The sequence below is a fragment of the Physella acuta genome, unplaced genomic scaffold (assembly GCF_028476545.2).
Source record: "Physella acuta isolate Inbredline_101_S28 unplaced genomic scaffold, ASM2847654v3 ptg000282l, whole genome shotgun sequence".
In the NCBI taxonomy this organism is placed as follows: domain Eukaryota; kingdom Metazoa; phylum Mollusca; class Gastropoda; family Physidae; genus Physella; species Physella acuta.
In genome coordinates, this window is record NW_026731801.1 from 98,169 (window position 1) to 119,803 (window position 21,635).

The 21,635-nt window shown below is 35.7% G+C and overlaps 2 protein-coding genes across 2 annotated transcripts in view; both read left to right on the forward strand.

Moving 5' to 3' along the window:
- The first annotated feature begins 239 nt into the window (after positions 1 to 239).
- LOC131939524 (exocyst complex component 8-like) lies at positions 240 to 10,896 on the forward strand. The gene is made up of 16 exons (XM_059297863.1): positions 240 to 418; positions 1,642 to 1,791; positions 1,980 to 2,075; positions 2,376 to 2,479; positions 2,661 to 2,803; positions 4,251 to 4,404; positions 4,905 to 5,046; positions 5,269 to 5,409; positions 5,802 to 5,853; positions 6,840 to 6,984; positions 7,078 to 7,258; positions 7,388 to 7,518; positions 7,917 to 8,036; positions 8,530 to 8,632; positions 8,814 to 9,004; positions 9,386 to 10,896. The coding sequence occupies exons 1-16, from the start codon at positions 364 to 366 to the stop codon at positions 9,536 to 9,538; spliced, it is 2,061 nt and encodes a 686-aa protein (XP_059153846.1). The 5' UTR covers positions 240 to 363; the 3' UTR covers positions 9,539 to 10,896.
- Positions 10,897 to 16,404: 5,508 nt separating this feature from the next.
- Positions 16,405 to 21,635, forward strand: part of LOC131939516 (uncharacterized) — a 69,244-nt gene continuing 64,013 nt past the window's right edge. The window contains exon 1 of the mRNA XM_059297855.1: positions 16,405 to 16,987. Coding sequence (XP_059153838.1) covers positions 16,562 to 16,987 — 426 coding nt within the window. The 5' untranslated portion in view covers positions 16,405 to 16,561. The remainder of the gene's footprint in view (positions 16,988 to 21,635) is intronic.

Sequence of the window (21,635 nt, forward strand, 5' to 3'; positions counted from 1 at the left end):
TCCTACATCTTTTTAATGAATTAATTGTTATTTATTGCAACTTAATTAAAATTTGTTGCTGATAAATGTGCATTTCGATTGGGGTTTTAGTTGAATTACTAAAGAATTTTTATTTATTAAACGTATGCATCAATCGTTCAAAATTCATATAAAGGTAAATTAATAACAAATCCACATGAATTAATTTAATATTATTATTAAAAACCTTAACCTGCGCTAGTTTTGGACTTCCGTGTGTAGCAGTGTAGATTACTGTGTATACTTTTCTGTGCTGTAGATAAATGGAAAGTATATTTATGCTGTGGTCGGCGGTCTCATGACAGAAAAGAAAGTTAATAGTGGGTAAAAATACTAACATCAGAAATGGCAGACGGTCTTGCTAGAATTCTTGCTAAACCTGGATTCGATCCAGATCAATGTAAGTAATAATTGTTTTTGTAAGTAAAAGGGGGCGTGGTTAACAACATATATTAACAATACATTAATTAATACTAATAGTAATATTTTTTAATAGCAACATTATGTTGAACATAATTGTTTGTCATAATCAATTCAATAGGCATAGGATGTTTATTATAATATTAAGGAGATGTCATATGAATATTACAACTTAATTTTTTTAAAAAGCTAATGATATTGAAATGGTTTTTTTTTATTTTTCTAACCCATTGTTCTGTATGTTTCTAACACCACTCATCAAGGACAAGATATGATATAGATCTAGATACAGGGTTACCAGCATAGATACTTTTAGATAGTAAAAGCATGGACTATTAGCATTAGGCCTATAATTATTTAATATTAATTAGGCTATAGACTTTATATTTATACTTACAGTAGTAGTCTAGATACTAGTAGTAAGCCCTACAGACAGTACAACACCACACACAGTGTAAGAGTTAGGGAATGGTGAAAGAATGATGACTAGAAGGAAGAATCCCTGATCAGATCAACTTTTACTTCACTTAACTAACAACAACTAGATATAGAGGTCTAGTAGTAATTGAATTTGTAAAAATGTAACAATGGTACGATAGCAGTAGGATGAAATATACCCTGTATTGATTCATTAACTGTGGTATGAATCATTCTATGATATTGAATGAAATGCTAGGGTTAGGTCCATTTCCTGTGGTGTTATATTGGAGGAAAAGCTAGGATTAGTTAGGCATAAAGGTAAAAATACCAACTCATTAAACTATTTAAAAAAGTAAAGTAAAGTTTCCCTTTCAAACCTGACGGTCTATGAGGCAAGTGAAGTAGAGTTCACTTGTTTCTGTGACCTTGACATATGAAGAGATAGTGTGGTCTGCACTATGCCCAGCAGCCTTTACGTTCCCTTACTTGAGTTAGGTACCCATCAGATTTGGGTGGACTCAGGGACGGTCTACTGACTTGAACCCGGATTCGAACTCCAGACTTACAGGTTAGCAGTCCAGCCTCTCAACCACTAGACTACTCTGTCCCTATTAAACTATTTATTAGGGCCTAATTGACTTAAATAACAAGATAGGCACTATATGTTTGTGTTAGTAATGGTGGTAGCTGATCTTATTACATCATTCAAAAGAGATGATGAAACAATTACGGTTCAAGTAATGACTGTAATGTTCTTCAACTAAAGCATATTTTATCTTTCAGTTATTGCCAAGCTTTCCAGTAGTGGTGAAGATGCTTTGCTTGAAATGAAAACAAGAGTTCACATACTAAATGATGAAACGGCACAAGCACTTAAAAAGAATGTCTATAAAAATTATTCTCAGTTCATTGAAACTGCTAGAGAAATTTCCAGTAAGTAAAAATCAATCTTTTTTTTTAATATGTCAACATCTTGTCTGTTTGTTGTAGGCCTATTAGTGTTTAAAGTTTACCACATTTCAAGAAAGATTAATATAAAATTAAAATATTTTAGCACCAATACATTATACTTTTAGACATTTCTTTTTTAAACTCTGCATAACATGTGAGTCTGTTTTCAGTTCTGGAAGGAGAGATGTATCAGTTGAGTCATATGCTTGCCGATCAGAAATCTCTAATGGGCTCAATGATGGAGATGTCATTGGTTAGTGATAAGGGTAAGGGTAAATTTCTTACATTTTTTAACTGGTCTTCATTTTTATTTCTAAATTTGATGGTGATAAATTATCATAAAACTAAAGGTTCTCTTCTACACCTGTAAACCAACAATTTAACTAATCAATTCACGTTAAAGTCTGTTGAAATTTTAAAATACTATATTGATTGTTTGAATAAAAATTTAAAAGATACGTTTATTGAATTACTCTCTTGATTTAAGCTATTTGACTTCATTTTATTTTTCATTTACTGAATGACGTCATGGCAAATAAAGTTTAACTTGAATATTATTTTTACAGCTTATGTCCACGGCCTTAAAGGAGAGGAAGATGTAAAAGTGAGTCCCGAAGAGGAAACAAGAAGAAATTTGGCCTTCCTGTTAGAGAAAGTTGAAGGCTGTTCAGTAAGATTTTATTTTTATAATTAATAAGCTATTTCTACTTAAAAATAATGTAAGAACATTGAATTCTATTATTTTTTTTTTACATATAACTTTTTTCAGACAAATGTCATTATATTTTATTCATCACTTCTTTAATATTTTAATCTAGAGTGTTGAATGAATGCCATGTTTGTTTTTACAGAGCGTAGCTGATGTGCCAGGTAGACAGTTGGTGCATGATGGGGATTTAGTTGAACTTGACACAGAAACACATTCACAGATTCAGCGAGTTCATGCTTTTCTACTTAATGACAGCTTAATGATAGCAACATGGATACCCAACAGGTAACAGATACCTATTTATATGCTTTAACATAGATTTAAGTTTCTATGTTTCCCAATGAATTTTGACAATTATATTTTTTTTTAAAAAGAGTACAACAATATCATCATGTCATCATGTTTGCCTGTCGTCCCTACTGGGACATAGGCTGCTGACAAGAGCTTTCCAGACGTCTCTGTCCAGGGCTAGTCTCTCCAACTGTCCCCAGGTGTATCCAATCTTCTTGGTGTCTTCTTCCAGGTCACGTCTCCAGGTCTTTCTTGGTCTGCCTCTCTTCCTCCTGCCTTGTGTATTCCAGGTGAGGGCCTGTCTTGTTATGCTGGATACAGGCTTCCTGAGTGTGTGGCCAATCCATTTCCATTTTCTCTGGAGGATCTCTACTTCCACTGGCAGTTGATTTGTCCGTTGCCATAGAACATCATTTCTGATGGTTTTAGGCCAGCGAATTCTCAGGATCTTTCTGAGACATGCGTTTATAAATGATTGTATTTTCTTCTTATTTATAGCAGTTATTCTCCATGTCTCGGCTCCATAGAGTAAAACAGGTTTTACTAGTGTGTTGAAGATCCGGATTTTTATTCTAAGGGTTAACTCTCCCGAACCCCAAACATTTTTTAGTTGGTTGAAGACTGCTCTTGCCTTACCCGTCCTTATTTTTATGTCTGCTTCTGTCCCACCCTGCTTATCAACAATACTTCCAAGGTAGGTGAATCTATCCACTTCTTCTAGGGCTTCTTCTGCCAGTGTTATAGGGTTGTTGTTTGATGCATTGACTTTGAGAACTTTACTTTTCCCTCTGTGGATGTTCAGACCCAGGCTTGTAGAAAAATTAGCAACCCTGTTGGTTTTATCCTGCATTTGCTGTTGTGTGTGAGAAAGGAGGGCCAGGTCGTCAGCAAAGTCCAGGTCATCCAGCTGGCTCCACAATGTCCACTGTATACCGTTTCGCGTTTTCTCTGTTGACATCTTCATAACCCAGTCTATGGCCAGTAGGAACAGGAATGGTGAAAGTAGGCAACCCTGCCTTACTCCGGTCCGTACTGGGAAGGCCTCTGTAGTCTGTTGGCCATGCACTACTCTACATTTGAGACCTTCATATGAAGACATAATAATGTTGACGTACAACAATATACCAACTTAAAATTAACACTACATAATAAAAGGATCAAAATTAAAAGGATAATAATTCCCCAAAGTGGCTACACCTAAAATAGAAAATAACATTTATTAATGGCTGAAAGAAATTGAACTAGAGCAATCATCAGGTATTCCAGTATAATTTCTACTGAAAGAAAATTGTAAATACATAAAACACCTAAAGGTCTATGTGGACCTTATCTGTAATTAATAGATCAAATACTCTGTTGCATGACCACTTTGTCTTTAAATAAATTATTGGTGCAAATTCTAAAAAAAAAAAGATCATTCAAAAGTTTACTTTTGTTGTAGGAGAGGACCAATGCGTTACAGATTTCAAGGTTTATATGAACTGGACAGTTTGGCTGTCGTAAATGTCAGGGACACTGGACCAATGAAGAATGGGTTCCAGATTCTGATGTTCCCTGAGTCCCACATGTACCAAACAGACACTGCCAAAGCTAAGGTAAAGTTTTTAATTGTTATGGAACAGTTTGTCATCCCACATTTTAAAAAATGACAGCTGTGAATTAAATCACTAATTTAACTCCATAAATCTGTTAATAAAACTTTTTTAATAGTATATATATCTAATCATTTTTGTGATTTTATTTCATGCTTTTTGTATTTTAACTCAATATTCAATTAGAACATTTAAAATTCACTGCAACCAATATCTATTTTATGGGACAGTTTTAGAGTAGTGCACTAAAATAAAAAAGATGTTTCATTACTCAAAACTACTGTGCCAATAGGGAGTTGCCATCTCATATAAGTCAAGTTAATTATACTCTCTTCTGCCATTATCACACAGATAAACTCTACTCTGTCTTTAAAAGAGTACTATAATTGTTTTTTTTTTTTTTGTTTTTTTTTAAGATAAGCAGTTCAATTAAGACTTAAATGAATTTATTTTTGTTGTCATTCAGCTAATTTCTTTTTAAACAAGAAATATTTTGTTTTCAGCGCCAGTGGTTAGATGCTTTAGAAGATACAAAGAAGAAAAAGGCTGTGAGAGATAAACAGAAGAAAGAGGCAGCCATGAGGTTGGCTGAACAGCAGTTACAGGCTGCATTAGCATCACCAGGGGAATCTGATCTATCCAAAAGTGGGTCGGCAAGTTTTTTCTTATAACTCATCCGCTTAGTTGATATAACTACACAGAAGTCTTCATTCTTTAATTAGGATGCATATTATGCTTTTTTTTAACCACACAAAAACTAGTTCTTCTTATCTTTTATATTAATTAAAATAAATTTAGGTAAATAATGGACCATATTACTTTCGCTCACAAACAGATCCAAGTTATAACTTTTTAAAATGTCTTTAGGTTTTCATGATGACACAGAGGAACCTGTTGCAATGGACAGAGATTTTCTCTCTGTTGATTGGTTACAAGAGTTGCCAGAAGATTTAGATATGTACATAGCTCAGCGTAACTTTGAGGATGCTGTAGATCTAGTCGAGAAAGGTTTGTTTTACAATTACTATCCAATAATATGTTAATTCAAAAAAGAAAAGTCATCCTTTCAAATGAAGTTAAGTTGTAAAAATTTAGCCTTTATTAACTTGTATTCCCTTACTTTCAATAGGTTTATAAATATATAAACCAAAAGAAGTATTTAAACTTCAGGAAATAAAAAGTGCAAAAATAAATTTGGACATTGTCCACATTAGAATCTAATGCAAATTTTTTTTAAATTGTGTATGTTATTTGTGCTTTAGTTAATAATTGGTCTGTGTTTAAAACTCTGCTCTGTGATTGGCTGTTACCATAGATATACTAACACTCTTATTAACCACAATTCTCTTTTATGTGCTGTACTATTTAAAACTTCTAATTGCCGTTTGTCTTTTCTTCAGTGTATGATTTTTTAACGGAATGCCCAAAAGGACCTGCACTAAAAGAATTTAGGTAAATTGTATACCTGTTACCCTTTCTTCAATATCTGTACCTTATATAGTTGGTTGGATTTTTATATACAATTTGTTTACCTATTAATTTATTTGACCGGGTTAAGTGATTTTTTAATTTGATTTTTTTGTGTTGAGATTTATCTGTACACTTGACCTAATGCCAGCCAGATCTAGTAGAGCAGTAGTGCATATGGGTTTTATAAAAATGTGACATCAGCCTTAACAGCATAACATTAGCTCAGACTGGCACCCCGTCAAAAGAGCGCACGACAAAAGAGCGCAGACAAAAGAGCGCCGACATAAGAGCGCACTAATTTCCTGACAAAATATGAACAAGAAAATTAACTCAGATCAGAAGGCATCGTTTGATGTTAACTCTTTTTTGTTTCATTAAAAAACTAATTGTTCAGTTTCTTTAACTAAAAAACTGGTATAATCAACGTGAAGTCCAATTATTCAAAACTCAATCTAATAACACATACAAAGATTTTAAATGTTAGGCCTAAAGTGAGAATATAAACTGAAATGAAATGTAACAAAATAAAAATAAGTTCCATCAGCATTTGCTCTGTCCGTTCGATATATGTAGCCTTCGACCAATATAATAACCTTCCCTTTCTGTGATTCGATCTACTCCATGTTACTTGGGTTAGAAATATTGTCAAACTGCAAACATATTAACCATAATATATAAATAAAGACGTTGTTCTTTCGCCGATTGTTTAATTAAGACAAGTGTTAACCATGTCCTATTCGTTTAGCGTACAACATATGTTTTTTTTAATTGACTGCGCTCTTATGTCGCCGCTCTTTTGTCTGCGCTCTTATGTCGCCGCTCTTTTGTCTGCGCTCTTAAGTCGGCGCTCTTTTGTCGTGCGCTCTTTTGACGGGTCACCGCTCAGACTAATTATAGATATAGATATTGTTCTCTATAAATAAACCTTAATTTTGTATGTATTTATTTTTTGTTATTGTTTGATACAGAGCGAGGATAGAGCACAGGGTAAAACAACTGACAGACAGTCTGATGAATGAATTGCAAGTCTCCCCAGAAAGATCACTTAGAGGGGGTCCAAGGGCCGCAAGAAGAGCTGTCACTCAGCTTATTAGGCTAGGCAAATCTGCTCAGGTGACCAGATTTTTTTGCATTGTTAGTTTAAATATTTCATTTCACTAAAAAAAAAGTAATTAACTCACAATTTCATTTTGTTTATTGTTTTAGGCTTGTGAGCTTTTCTTGCGAAACCGCAGTGCTATCATCAAGTACAATATAAGGCAATTGAAATTCGAAGGGGCAACAACATTGTATATACGCTGTTTGTGTGGTGTTTTTTTCTCTTCCCTGTCGGATACATCTAAAGAGTTCATCAAAGCGTTTCCTGGCCACTATGGTTGCTTTTCATGTTAGTAGTTATCAGCCCTTGAATTACTTTTACAGTAATTAATGTATGTTTTTAGATTGTGATGTTTCTTGGAATTTTAAGCAGTAATTTAAAAAAGGATTGTTGTATATTTAAAAAATCTTTTTTCAGCTTTTGTGATATGGTCTAAACAAGAACTAGAGTCGTTTGTCAGTATTTTCAAACGTCAGGTGTTTGAAAGTAAGGCAAGTCTCACAACTATAGCAGATTGTGTTGTGCTTGCCAAAAACCATTGCGAAGAGGTAATAATTTTTTTTTATGGATTAAAATAAATGAAAACAAAGAATGGTTCATAAAATCTTCAAGAAACAAATAAGGGTTTGACAATCAGAATAAAGAATAAAATAATTCAGTACAATAAAGCACATATAATGACAAAGATTTAAAAACAACAATGATATGTTATGACAGTTATATTAGATAGCTCATGTTTGAAAGATTCTTCCCTTCAAATTTAGGTCCACTAGAGTTAGATGTAGGGTTTATTTCTAATATAATTTGTATAAGATTATTAATTTTTTGCATTGATTAGCTGCATTTGATATATTGTTCTTTACATTTAAAATAAATCTAATACAGTGATACTTTGTTGTTGAAGTGAGTTGAAGCAGCACTAATGTTTTAAACTATCTATTTTCAGTTGAGTGCTATTGGGCTGGACATGAAATTCTGTCTGGCAAGTCTGTTGGATATCTCAGTCCAGAATGTCATAGAGGAGACCAGAGATCAGCTGATAGAAGGGATCAAATACAGATGCAATGTAAGTGGCTTTTTAAGATATATAGGCTTTTGGTTTACAACTACTAGCTTAGTTAAGGTCACCTTTTTTTTTACATCAGTTGATTGAAGGGATCAAATACAGATGCAATGTAAGTGGTTTTTTTTAAGATATATAGGTTTTGGTTTACAACTACTAGCTTAGTTAAAGGCACCTTTTTTACATTAGGTTTTTTTTTTATTTTTTATAAAAATTTATTTGTAATTCTTATTAGTTTTTTTAAATATTCAGTTTCATTTAAATTCTGTAGCTTAGAGTCTGTAGGATGTCTCTGAGTCCACCCAGCTCTGATGAGTACCTGACTCATATTAGGCAGCTAGGCACAGTGCCAACCACACTTTCCTCCTTTATGCCAGGGTCCTTAGAACAAATAAACTCTATTTCCTCTTCCCCAATGGGAAAAGATGATGTGATAATTTATTATGAGTAAAGCTGTTGGATTAAATGTTTAACACAAAATATCTATTTGGTTCAGGATGATCAGTGGCGCCCTATGAATCACCTTTCACAAGCAGACTGTGAGAAATATGTCAGTGAGATTGCTGTACAGGGATTTGATATTAAACCTTATGTTTATGGTAAATCAAATTTTAATTTAAAAAAAACGCTATTTTAGTAGTAATTCTATTAATGCTACTTACCATTTTTTTACCATTTTTTAAGCAACAATTTTAAAAAGTAAGCATTTATTCTTTTTCCTTTTGCTCTTTAAACCATTATCCTATCATAGGTTCTTAAATGTTTGTTTTTCTGTTACAGATAAATGTTTTATAGCTACTACAATGAACTCAATTCAATTCGCCAAAAACATTACAATATTTGCTGAAGATCTGTTAAAGTTGTTTACAAGTGACCTTGAAGATGTGATAGCCAATGCCATTGCTGAAGTCTATAGGTCTCACCTAGCACACATTGAGAGTTCGTTAAAATCTGAGAAATTTAGAAAAGAGGTGGGTTTTATTTTAGTGTGTGGAAGGTTACAAAAATGGTGTGTTATTTAGGGTGCAAAGTGAAAAGAATATTTATACATTAAAATCATGAATAGTAAATATTAAAAACTCACAAGTAGAAATTTGTTATTTAACTATACAATATTTTAAACTGAAGTTGTTTAAACATTTTTACTGTTTTGTCTGTTTTTGTCGGAAAGCATATGAAGGCACTGTTTTTCAGTACAACATCTTGTGCTGTTGTTTAAATTAAGTGCCCAATATTGCAGGGAATTCTTGTAATTATACTAATATAGAACTACCATATTTTATTTTTACAATGCTTGCTAGTTTAATGTTATGTAGCAAAATAAAACTTAAATCTCTTTATTTTTCCTTCAGCAAACTTTGATTCTTAAGAATGCTCAGTTCCTCCTTGAAGCAGTCATGGGGAAAATAGAGTCATTGTACACTGCCAGCGATATTCACTTTCCTAATCAACTCCAGCAACTGAATGCTTATTATCGCAAGTTGAAATCTATGGTCAGCAAGTGATTAGTGGATCTATAGTTTGTGAACTTTTTGAAATATCTACACCTTTAGAAGGAGCCTCAGGAATGAATATTTAATTTGATAACAGTCATGTTAATTATTGGGAATTAAGTTTTACTAAACAAAAAATACCAATTCCCATAATTCTGTTAAAATATCTTTGGTTTGAAATATTATACAACTAAGAAATAATTTGTGAATGGTATTTAAACAGGTTTTCTGGTGGCTAAAAGTTTTTAAAAACGTATGTGACTGGTATCAGTTGCCACTTACATTTAACTCTGTACCACCCAAAAAGTCGCATTATGCAAGTTAATTTTATTAATGTTGTAGTAATTTATTTTTCCTGACATACTAACACAGGAGACTTATAAGAACAAATGAAGGCCTAAATCTATGTTATTTACTCTTCATTATAATTTATCATTCTTTTGTTCATTATTCATGATCATTGTATCACACAGTAATCATTGTAACATCACATAATAGTTATTATTATATCTTTCATTACCATTATTATTTATAATAATATCACTCACTCATTGTAATTACATTACTAGCCACAAATGATTTAAAAAACTGATCTAGGGTAAGTATAATGAATTATTTTAAAGCTATAAATGAATATACACTCAATTGAAATGTGAGAAGGGAGAAACCATCTGCTCATTTTTTCATCTAAAAAGTTACCAATACTTCAATACCTCCCCCTCCTGGTAAGGTAATTGTTTTGTTACATGTGTGTATCAATTTAAAAGGGTATTTCCTGCGATGTGCTGGGTGCTATTCACAGCAGGGGGATACTAGTATCAGTGACAAATGGTTATTCAAAGGGGTTTTTTGTGTCACCATTTTTGACCAAAGCTTTATCAACCATTTTGATCCCCTGGTCACAATTAAATCAACACATCTTTGTTTGTGTTATTTGTTAGTTCTAGTGAATGACTCGGTTTCAGTCCACCAAGTAGGGATACTGCACTCTAGAAATTGTTGAATGGTGAAAAGACTTACTACATGAGTTGTTAATAGAGTTAATTGTTTTTATGTAATCCTTACACATCTGGGGGTTGAACAAATTAATTTTTCTACTTAGTATCTTACCACTTAAAAACAGACCCCCCCCCCTTCATAAAATACTTTTTGAAAATGTATTTGTTCTCCACCACTCCCATTACATTACATGCTAAATAATTTTATGTTGAAGATTTTCAAAATTTTATTGCGGGTTCAATGAGATTTAGAGGTAAAAATGAACATGATGTTACTGATGTATTTAAAAAAAGTGATAGGTAGATATTTAAGGAAAAGTAAACATGATATTACTTATGTATTTTTTTTTTTAAAAAAGTTTATGTGATAGGAAAATTAAATAAGATGTTACTGATGTATTAAAAATGTTTATGTGATAGTATTGATAGGTAGATGTTTAGGAAAAGTTTGTGACCTACACTTTGTGATGATTTTTTTTTTTTGTATGTTAATGTTACTGGAAACTATTTTTTATCCTGTGATCTTTTTTATTGTGCTTGAGCTTTTTGATTTCACCCAACCATTGACTGAGATGTAAATTGTATATACAACAATGTTTTTGTTTACCTTGTTTAAAGACATGGTGTGTTAGCTGATGAACAAAGTGTGGATCAGTATGTACAGTAAAATTAGCACTCATTTTGTTCATAGAAATACCCTAACATACTACGAGATGATGGAGCTTACTAATTTGTCAGCTTGCCAAGGAATGAAGGCTTAATGCAGGTGCTGAAATACATAATTAGCACTCAACTAGAACATGTAATAGTTCTTAGCACTACATAAATTCTGTTTTAATTGAGTATAAATATTTGCTTCAGCTGAACTTTTTTTAAAATCTTAAATCCAAAAATAATAAAATATACCATTCAATGTTAATATGTTACTATATGTAACTATTGTTTAATAGCCAGATTCTGTATGCTTCAGTAAGCTTCCACTAATTCAACATTTGTTTACAGAACAAAACTTTCTAGTAGAACAAAATGTGCAATAAAAATGAATTAAATATTTTTGTGTTTTTTAAATAGTCATCGTGTGGAAAAGCTAATTTGTTTGATTATTGTGAAATATTAGACATTCATTTATTTACTCATTTATTTTCAAAAATTAGCCTTTAGTTTGGTTTACAACTTTGATATTCAATTTAAAACAAACTTACAAATATAAAACGACAACTCTTGATAAACTTAAATTTGAAATTTAAAAATAGGTTACCTCCCTTGCATGAACGTATAAAATTTTCTATCTGCTTTCTTGGTGTTAATTTTTGGACCGTTCATTAATGATTTTTTTTTTTCAGCTTCTAAATAATACGTTCTTTTTTATATAACGATGAAGAAAATGTTTTTGATATATTTTTCAGGCTTTTTTTAATTGCACAACTTGTTGGAATTCTATTTTGTCTCAACTTATTTCGCGCCAGCATGCAGAACTTGCTGTTGCTGTCGCAGTTATAGTTTTCTCTCCACACATCATCCAGTATAGTACCATATCCAGTATAGTACCATATCCAGTATAGTACCATATCCAGTATAGTACCATATTTGTTTTTACGGGTTTTTGTTTTCAATGTTAAAATGTGAATTATTCCTTATGTGATGATCAACATTTTACCATGTAGGGTAGGATAGGGTCCAAACCGTAAAATTGTGTTTCATCTATGACCTGTAGTATTACGGCTCTTTAAATTATTTACAATCATTACAAAAAAAGAGCATAACGAATAAACTTGTCTATCATACATTTTGTGTTAATGCAAGCCAAATCAAATATTTTCATTTTTTTTACGTGCTTTCTTGGCAAGCGGCCTTACAAAACTTTTCAAAGGCGCCGTGTGCTGTAGGATTTAGCCTGTTCACGCTCTGCCAACTACACGTTACAGGTGCTGTAGAAATAACTCATCGATTATGGTCTTGGGTATTGATTGCCAATATAAAAAATGTCGGTCCAACAAGAAAAAAAATAATGTGTAAATAAATGAATGACAAATGTGGGTCTTAGAGGAAGAAAAACATTAATGTGCAAATAATTGAATTAGAAAAGCAAAAATGAAAAAGAAAGTAAGACTCTTTGTAAACAAGACCGTTGAATTGTACCACTAATTAGTAATTACCGCAGTACAGAAATGGCTGGCTGATTTAGTGACGTCACTGCAATGATTATTCTTATAATTATGAATAAAAATGTTGTTTTTGTTTTGCTAATTGGCATTATAAAATGCCTAGATTTCTATTTTTTTTAGCGCAATTTCCATACTGACAATTGCGATTATTAATTCTTAATTTCTGGATGGATGTGTGTCCGCAGCTTTAAGTCGTATCTCCTCCTCAACGAAGCAATATCGAGGACTAGTTCCAAAAGCAAAACTGTTAAACAAGTTCCGAGGATGATTGTGGGTCAAAAAAATTCCCGGAATTCCTTCCTGGATTTCCCGGAAAAGCCAAAAAACCTCGAAAAAAATGCAGTTTTTGGCCCATATCTCGGCTACCAGACCACTTAGCGACTTGAAACATTTACCAATCGATTCCTGCCATAATTTAAAACAATATTGCCGAAGAAAGTTTTCAAAAATATCCTTTCGTTCGGTCACAAAAAATTAATTAAGGAAATTGCGCTTAAATTGTCACTAGACTTTTTATTAACTTGTTTTAGATCCACTGCATAGTTTAGCTAACATTTTCATTCAGACTTTCTTTAAAAAGGTGGCCCATGCCTGGGATTTGTCCAGGGCTTTGGTCAGCAGACGACTGGTCACAAATTAAGTTTGTTCACCGTCGAAAACAAAAGCCCGTTATTTGGTCAATAATTAACATTCAGTGGCGCGCGGCCGGCTGCGCCAACTTCAACACAAACTGGCGAGAGTAAATACCAAGAGACAACAAAAAGATGCGGGACAGCGCCAATATTTTTGCTCCTCATTCCAGGTTTGGATTTGATTAAAAATAAAGATTTCCATAAGTATTTACGTTTTAATGTTTGACACAGAAACACCATTTTTGTATTTTTAGGAATAATTTTAGTCTATATTAACTAATACCTAAAAAATTCTCGATCTTGAATCATTAGAAGAAAGAATGAAAAAAAAATGTTTTACCTGAACGGTATTCCATAAATGATGTCACACACCTTTGTGTCGGCTGTGGGTGTAGGTCCATATTTGGGGTGGGGGGAGGGTGTCAGACGTTTATGGGGAATGGGCGATATAACATACATGCTACTTTATATTTTTAAGAACAAAATTTATCAAGGACATGTCAATTGATGTTAGAATTATGGTTATTTCATCAACAATGGAGGCTTTATTGTGTGGTGGAATTCGGGCGTGGGCTTCGTTTTGTGTGACGAATAGGGTGGGGGGATAACAGCCGTAAACAGCTGATACAACAGCGGGGCGCAGCTCGCATATTACTCACTAGTTTATATCTAAATCTTAACGTCATCTTCCCTCGTGTTTGTCAAGTCGCTTTTAAATGTGTATTAGTAAATCGTAATGAAGATTGTTCAAACGATACGCCTTGTTCGGCAGCCAGAGGCAGGCGTAGCGCTCACTCTCGGCGCCCGGGGAAAAACTTTCAATTTGACGCCCCCTTCCCCCATATATTTTTTTATATTTTTAATTCAAAACTGCAGCTAAAATGAGCTTTTTTTCCAACCCATGTTGGCGCCCCTAGGGTCGGCGCCCGGGGACATATGTAATGTACCCCCACCCCCGTCGCTACGCCTCTGCCGGCAGCCCCCACACCCCCCTTCTTTCATTGCTTCTCACCGCATGCCTGACATACCTCCAGATCCTCGCCCCCCCCCCCCCCCCCCCTCCAGTCACAAAAAATTTCCGATCTACGAGAAAAATGGGAACGTCTTTCAATTGTGGCTGCCCATGACTCATGTTCGTTTCATTGAAGTTGATTTAGGAAATGGGCATTCATTTATTCCGCTTCAACAGATTGTATTTTTTGTAAACAATAGAGGGTCGTCCATAAAATAAATCACGTCACATGCTCTAGGGGACTTGTGTGACGATGTGCGACGAGGAGGGTGGCAGGTGGGAGGAGAGTATGATGTCACTATTTTGCATTTTAAATCGTATTTTGCTTATGTGCATTTTTTTTTTTTAATTTTTCAAAGGACTAATATACCATTGAATCAAGTAGTACCCATGACCCACTGTGCAGGATGCAAAATCATTGTATCCCAGTTTCTAATTAAAACCAGTACCGGCGCCAGGTTATTTAGCGCCTTAGGCAAAACTTATTACAACGCCCCCCCCCCCCCCCTTCCCTTTGAGACTTACAAGCCCTATTAAAATTCAAAATTGCACGTGTTTAACAACGTCACGTCATGTGCTAGAGCGACAACTAAATCAAAATTATATTAGACAATCATCTGAAATGTTCGAAACTAAAAGAGTTAGATCAAATACAATGAGAATCTCATTATATGAAACGAGACGTCACGTGACTAGGGGAAGACGAATAGTCGGCCGCCGCAGGCGCCGACCCAAAGGGGCGCTAAACGTGGTAGATAATATAAAACGCTAATTACTGAATTATATACAGTCGAAATAAAGAATATTGACTGCTACGTCACTTGGAATTAAAGAAGGGACTTACTTATTGTTTTCTACATCGATTGTGTGACACCAAAATAACAAGTCAAAGTGACTGGTTAAAAAGGGGGGGGGGAGCATTTTCACCAACACAAATAACTATATATTGGCCTAATTTGAGAAGTGGTTGTACAATTGATAGTTCGTCCTGAGCATCTAAAAATATTGCTACGCATTTGTATATTACCCTGTCTATAGTTTATATAATAAAATCAAAGTTAATATTTATTCGTTACTTTTTAACAATGGCGGTTACACATTTTTGCGCCCCCGTATGGATGGCGCCCTAGGTAACCGCCTAGTTCGCCTTATAGGTAGCGCCGGCCCTGGGGGGAACTCTGAGCAGCAAACTGCACCCTACTGTCGGGGCGTTGCCCTTCGGAAATTTTTATTTTTTTTACATCGCAGACCCCCCCCCCCCCCCAACCCCCCGAGTTTTCTCAATAAATTCCCAAAGTTTTGGGCGATTTGAAGAATGGTGTAGTTATGTATAAAAGACAAAAGGCACAGACCCACAGTCAGAAACACTCTCATTTTATATAGGTAGCCTACTGTATAAGCCTATATTAAATTATTTACTTACGTGCATACTCAATTTACATTTTTCTAAAAATCAACTATTTTTTTTATTAAAGGATTAATATCAAATAAACAACAAAAGGACTTAAACCACTATTATTAAGTAATTATTTTTAAATAATGCAGTGATATCCCTGATCTTGTTAGTTTTCTCCCCTGATTAATTTATATAACACTATCCTAGATCTGAGCAATGTTTATGATATTACGTTCTTTAAAAGAAAAATGCTAGTGACTCATTTTAAACATTAGTAGTTGACTGTCATAACTACCAGTCGTCTATTGGTCTAAAAAGCCCCAGAGAAATTGTGGCGATCTGCCTGCGCTCGCCCTCGCACTTAACAAGATTTGCGTGTGATTCTGATTCGTTTGCGCGGAGAGAATTGTGTCAAACTTAGCAAAGAGTAGTTTAAATTATTATAGGACACCGGCTCATTTTCTTTTCGCATTTTGAATGGATTTTTCTAAATCTTTTATTTCTATAATTCATTGTAATATTTTTGTGGTGCTACGTTTTTTTTAAATCATACGTTTAAAAATCTCTTTATCTGATAGATTTAGAATCTATATAGATCTACATTAACAACACAAGTATGATTTTTTTATGTATACTGTTGTAAAACCGACCGCGATTCGTTCATTCATCTTTTTGTTATTTAGGTCACTGGATGCCCCGGAAACGGTTTTATCTGAAAGACCCCGGGGTGAAGAAGATGGCGAGGGGGGGCTAAACAAAAGAAGTTATGTTATCTGTTAGTAAACTTTCCTAGCCCGGATTAGGCTATTGTAATTTTCTTAATGGAGTAAAAATGTATTTCGTGAAAGCTAGGAAGCAATTCGAGGAGCATGATTCTAATGAAACAACAGAGAAAAGCCGGCGCGATCGTTACCAACGGTCCGATTCGGCTCGCTTGTTACTGCAAACAATACCAACAGCATCAGCACTGTTACCACCATCATTACAACAGCAGTCAACAAAGTTAGAAGATGCCACTAAAGTATCATTTCAATCGGCAGAATCAAAACGCAGAGCTAATTCAGGAACACCAGTAGATCTACTGGATGAGCTTCCAGATGGGGTGTGCTATCAACCTAAAAAAGATCTTACAAATTTACCCAGTTGTTCTGTCTCCTCAGTTACCAATGCAACTGCATCATCCTTACCATTGATTCTGCAAGATGGAAATTCGTCAATATGCTCAAATGAAGTAGCGGAACAGATACGTCCAGCAGAGGTATTTTGTTTTTATTGTCTCACCCCCCCCCCCCCCCTTTCCACTGCTAGTAGACTAGATTTATATCTAGACTCTAGATTCTAGAAGTTCTAGATCTAGATCGTAGATTTTTCTAGATCTAGATCTAGTCTAGAATCTAGATTTCTAGATCTAGATTCTATCACTGTGGTAATTAACTTGTTGTTAGTGATAGTAAGTTAGTAAGATCTAGATCTAGAATCTAGATCTTAGCTCTAGAGATCTAGATCTAGACTAGATTTAGAATTTAATATAATGATCTAATGATTAGATCTAATCTAGAACTAGATCTACATCCTGCTAACATGTATTTTTAAGTAAAAGGCCTAGTCTAGATCTAGATCTGTATAATTTTTCTGCTCTTAGATCTAATTAAAATACTTATGATCATTTCAAAGTATCAATTGTAATTCTATTAGCATATTTATATATTTCATTTAGACTATGTCGCTATGGTTTTTAGATGACCAGCAGGACAAGAGTAGTAAATTAATGTTAGCCTTAAACTTCAGGCTTAAGCCAAAGGGATTAGGCTAGGAAGACCAGCAAAAACTAGCTTTCACCATCCAAAACAATCCTTACATTGGTCATGGAATACTTTTTTGTTGTTTCTGATGCTACCTAGACATGTTGTTATTAAAAATTGGAAAGACAACTAGTAGAACAAAGCAGTATACACTTTATAATTTTATATTAAAATAAGTGATGTAAATGTACTCTTGACAGACTTTATTTAGAGCCTACTTTTAGTATTTTACTCATGTTCACTCAATAGGGCTGGTAAGTAGATCAATAAACAGTTATATGGCTCATGCAGGTTTTATTGAGCCGTAGAACTGTTTATTGACCTACTTACCAGCACTATAGATGGGTTTACAACTATAGCTTAAGTACTACTTTGTGTACCATGTTGTTTATCCCTCTACTTGTAAGCCTTCATTGTTGTCATTTATAAAAAAAAGTTTTTGGTCCATGTATACTACACTACCACTGGATCAAGTATTAGCTGTCCCTGGTTCATTTACCATTTCACTTATATTATATAGATGCATATCTAAGTTATTAGCACTGTCAGTGACAACATTTCCTTGATAATGAGCTATGTAGTAAGTAATAAAGATATTATCATTGTTTTCCTATTTAAACAATAATGCTTTAAACCATGTTTTTTTTTTAATTGACATATTACTTAATTATCTGTTGTCCATTGAAATTAATTCTGGTCAGATTAGTGAAAACAACAATGCATAAGTTAGAGTACTACAATAATAAATAACTAGCAAATTAAAAAAAAAAATAGTATTACTAAGGTAAAAAACTACCAAATTTTTTATGGCATCTTTATGTCAAGCTTTAGACCCATTTTCTGTGTTGATAAAAAAAAAGTGGTGAGGGGTCTTCATTCTCCATTTTTTAAATTTATAGCAGCTGATATCAAAACACAGATGTGGTGTGTTGTTTTTTTTTTTACATTGGTGCAGTGTCTAAAAGTGTGTTAAAGAATTAAAGTGTGTAAGACAAATATTTTCACTCTACCATTAAAAATGAATTTTAGCTGGTCTGTGATTTAATGTCCCAGTTTATCAGTGTATTAAAAATCTGATGTAATATCTTCTACTACATTTAAGGGTCTAAAAATGGGTTGGAGTTCTAAAACTAAACAGGTCAAAATCTTTTCTTGATGTGCTTTTATCAGTTATCTTTCAAGTTATAAAAACAAAAACGGTGAACATAGATAGTATTAGTTACTTGGTACCTTTTCTGTGTACAAGTAGAGATATGTCTATGTTTTTATTAAACCTTTTCAGCTTTTTCTTATTTCTGTCTAGACAGGTATACACTGTTATTAGTAGGGAGCACGGTTGTGTGGTTGACATGACCTAAACAAACGTATTCATCTGTTTGGTCCTTTGTTTGTCTGGTTGTTCGCCTGTTGGTTCAAGCTCTAATCACCGTGTCTACAGCTGGTTCACTGAACGAAACTCAGTTAAAAATAGGATACTGTTTGGGTGTTGTTTGTTCTAGTCTGGGGGTCACATTGTCATTGTTAATGTTTTAAGCATGGTGTCTGTCAGTGTTCTAATTATAGGAACAACGTAACTGCGTGGGGTTGGTTGTGGCGGGGACTAATCGAAGGGCACGACCAGTCGTCTATTGGTAGGACACGGCTAGTGGCGGCCAGTCGTCTATTTGGAAGGACACGACTAGTGGCGTCCAGTCGTCTATTGGTAGGACACGACTAGTGGCGTCCAGTCATCTATTGGTAGGACACGACTAGTGGCGTCCAGTCGTCTATTGGTAGGATACGACTAGTGGCGTCCAGTCGTCTATTGGTAGGACACGACTAGTGGCGTCCAGTGGGCTATTGGTAGTACACGACTGGTAGGGTCCAGTGGTCTATTGATAGGACACGACTAGTGGCGTCCAGTGGTCTAGTAGGACGTCCGTAGTTTGGTGGAGACTAGCCAACTAGTCCTATTATTATGATGTGTAGGGGAGTCATTCTTGAATGACGTTACACGTCGGTTGGGGGGGGGGGGGGGGAGAGGTGTGACCATGTGTTGCTTTCAAGGGGGGGGGGGGGGTAAGAAAAAACTAATTGTAGTTTATTTTTAGGGAAATCGGTGGATAGGCTGTGTGACGCAATTCTAGTGACATGCTTTATGTAACGAATGGGGAGTAGTGTGAGGTTTTTTTTAATCGTTTAAAAGTGCGTAGTCATTCAAGGCCTACCCTATTGTCTTGGAGAGGGGTGTGTGGGGAGGGGGGGGGGGCAAATGAAGACAAACAGCCATCAATCTGTGGCATGTTTGAAAGTAACGTACACTAGAGCTCGAGGTAAAGGACCTCATACAAGTCCCATTCTTTGTAGACGCCAGCTTGTAGAGCAGTGTTTGATTTCAATACAGCGCAGTGACAACAGCTCAACTCGGGGCTGTTCACTGGGTTAGTGCTGTCGGGCTGTTCACTGGGTTAGTGCTGTCGGACTGTTCACTGGGTTAGTGCTGAAGTCAGTTGTAGGACAGCACATTGTTTTTATTCTGGGCTGTTCACTGGGTTAGTGCTGTCGGGCTGTTCACTGGATCAGTGCTGTCAGGCTGTTCACTGGGTCAGTGCTGTCGGACTGTTCACTGGGTTAGTGCTGTCGGGCTGTTCACTGGGTTAGTGCTGAAGTCAGTTGTAGGACAGCACATTGTTTTTATTCTGGGCTGTTCACTGGGTCAGTCCTGTCAGTTGTAGGACAGCACATCGCTTTTATTCTGGGCTGTTCACTGGGTTAGTGCTGTAAGTTGTAGAACAGCACATTGCTTTTATTCTGGGCTTTTCACTGGGTCAGTGCTGAAGTCAGTTGTAGAACAGCACATTGTTTTTATTCTGGGCTGTTCACTGGGTCAGTGCTGTCAGTTGTAGAACAGCACATCGCTTTTATTCTGGGCTGTTCACTGGGTCAGTCCTGAATTCAGTTGTAGAACAGCACATTGCTTTTATTCCCCTATGATTCACAGCTTACATTAAACTTGCCTTTAGTCTAGTTCAGGTACACATTCGTGATAGGGTTAAAGAATTTTTATGGCCTCGGTAACTGCACCAATCGCGTACACGAACACCAGCAGTATACCTTTTATTGTGCTGCCAATTCTTTGTCTACCGGTTTCGCTTACATTCATAGTAGCCCTTATAGTGTTAGTACTGTTACCAGCGTTGGCGCTAAGGGAGTGTATTATTAGTATGTTAGGTATGCGCTTCTGTACTGGTGGGTGGGGGAGGGGTTGTGTAAAGTGAAATGCCCCTCAATCAGCGGTAAGATATTCCACGGTCAAGTATTGTCCCACCGTTGTGTGCTGGTGTGTGTGGGGGGGGGGGGGGAGGGGTTGTGTAAAGTGAAATGGTCCTCAATCAGTGGTAAGATATTCCACGGTCAAGTATTGTCCCACCGTGACGTGTGTCACCGCTCAGGTATGTCATGCAGTCATCTCACGGTCGTTAGACACGCTTGACCAACGTAGCTTCACGCTCCTGGTGATTGGTTGCAGTAGCTGATTGTACTGTGGTGGTCGTTGTGAACCGTGGTTGTAGTGGTGGTCGGAGTGTTTGTAGTGGTGGTCGTAGTGTTCGTAGTAGTGGTCGTAGTGTTTGAAGTGGTGGTTGTAGTGTGCCGTGGTTGTAGTTGTGGTCGTAGTGTACCGTGGTTGTAGTGGTGGTCGTAGTGTGCCGTGGTTGTAGTGGTGGTCGTAGTGTACCGTGGTTGCAGTGGTGGTCGTAGTGTACCGTGGTTGTAGTGTACCTTTGTTGTAGTGGTGGTCGTTGTGTGCCGTGGTTGTAGTGGTGGTCGTAGTGTACCGTGGTTGTAGTGGTGGTCGTAGTGTACCATGGTTGTAGTGGTGGTCGTAGTGTGCCGTGGTTGTAGTGGTGGTCGTAGTGTACCGTGGTTGCAGTGGTGGTCGTAGTGTACCGTGGTTGTAGTGGTGGTTGTAGTGTACCGTGGTTGTAGTGGTGGTCGTAGTGTGCCGTGGTTGTAGTGGTGGTCGTAGTGTACCGTGGTTGCAGTGGTGGTCGTAGTGTACCGTGGTTGTAGTGGTGGTTGTAGTGTACCGTTGTTGTAGTGGTGGTCGTAGTGTGCCGTGGTTGT

Bases quoted from the DNA above. Each gene is read 5' to 3' on its own strand.
- LOC131939524 (XM_059297863.1), top strand. From the start codon at position 364: ATGGCAGACGGTCTTGCTAGAATTCTTGCTAAACCTGGATTCGATCCA. The intron at 2,076-2,375 runs GTAAGGGTAAAT...TTATTTTTACAG, and splicing joins GTCATTGGTTAGTGATAAGG to CTTATGTCCACGGCCTTAAA. The intron at 7,259-7,387 runs GTTAGTAGTTAT...ATCTTTTTTCAG, and splicing joins CCACTATGGTTGCTTTTCAT to CTTTTGTGATATGGTCTAAA.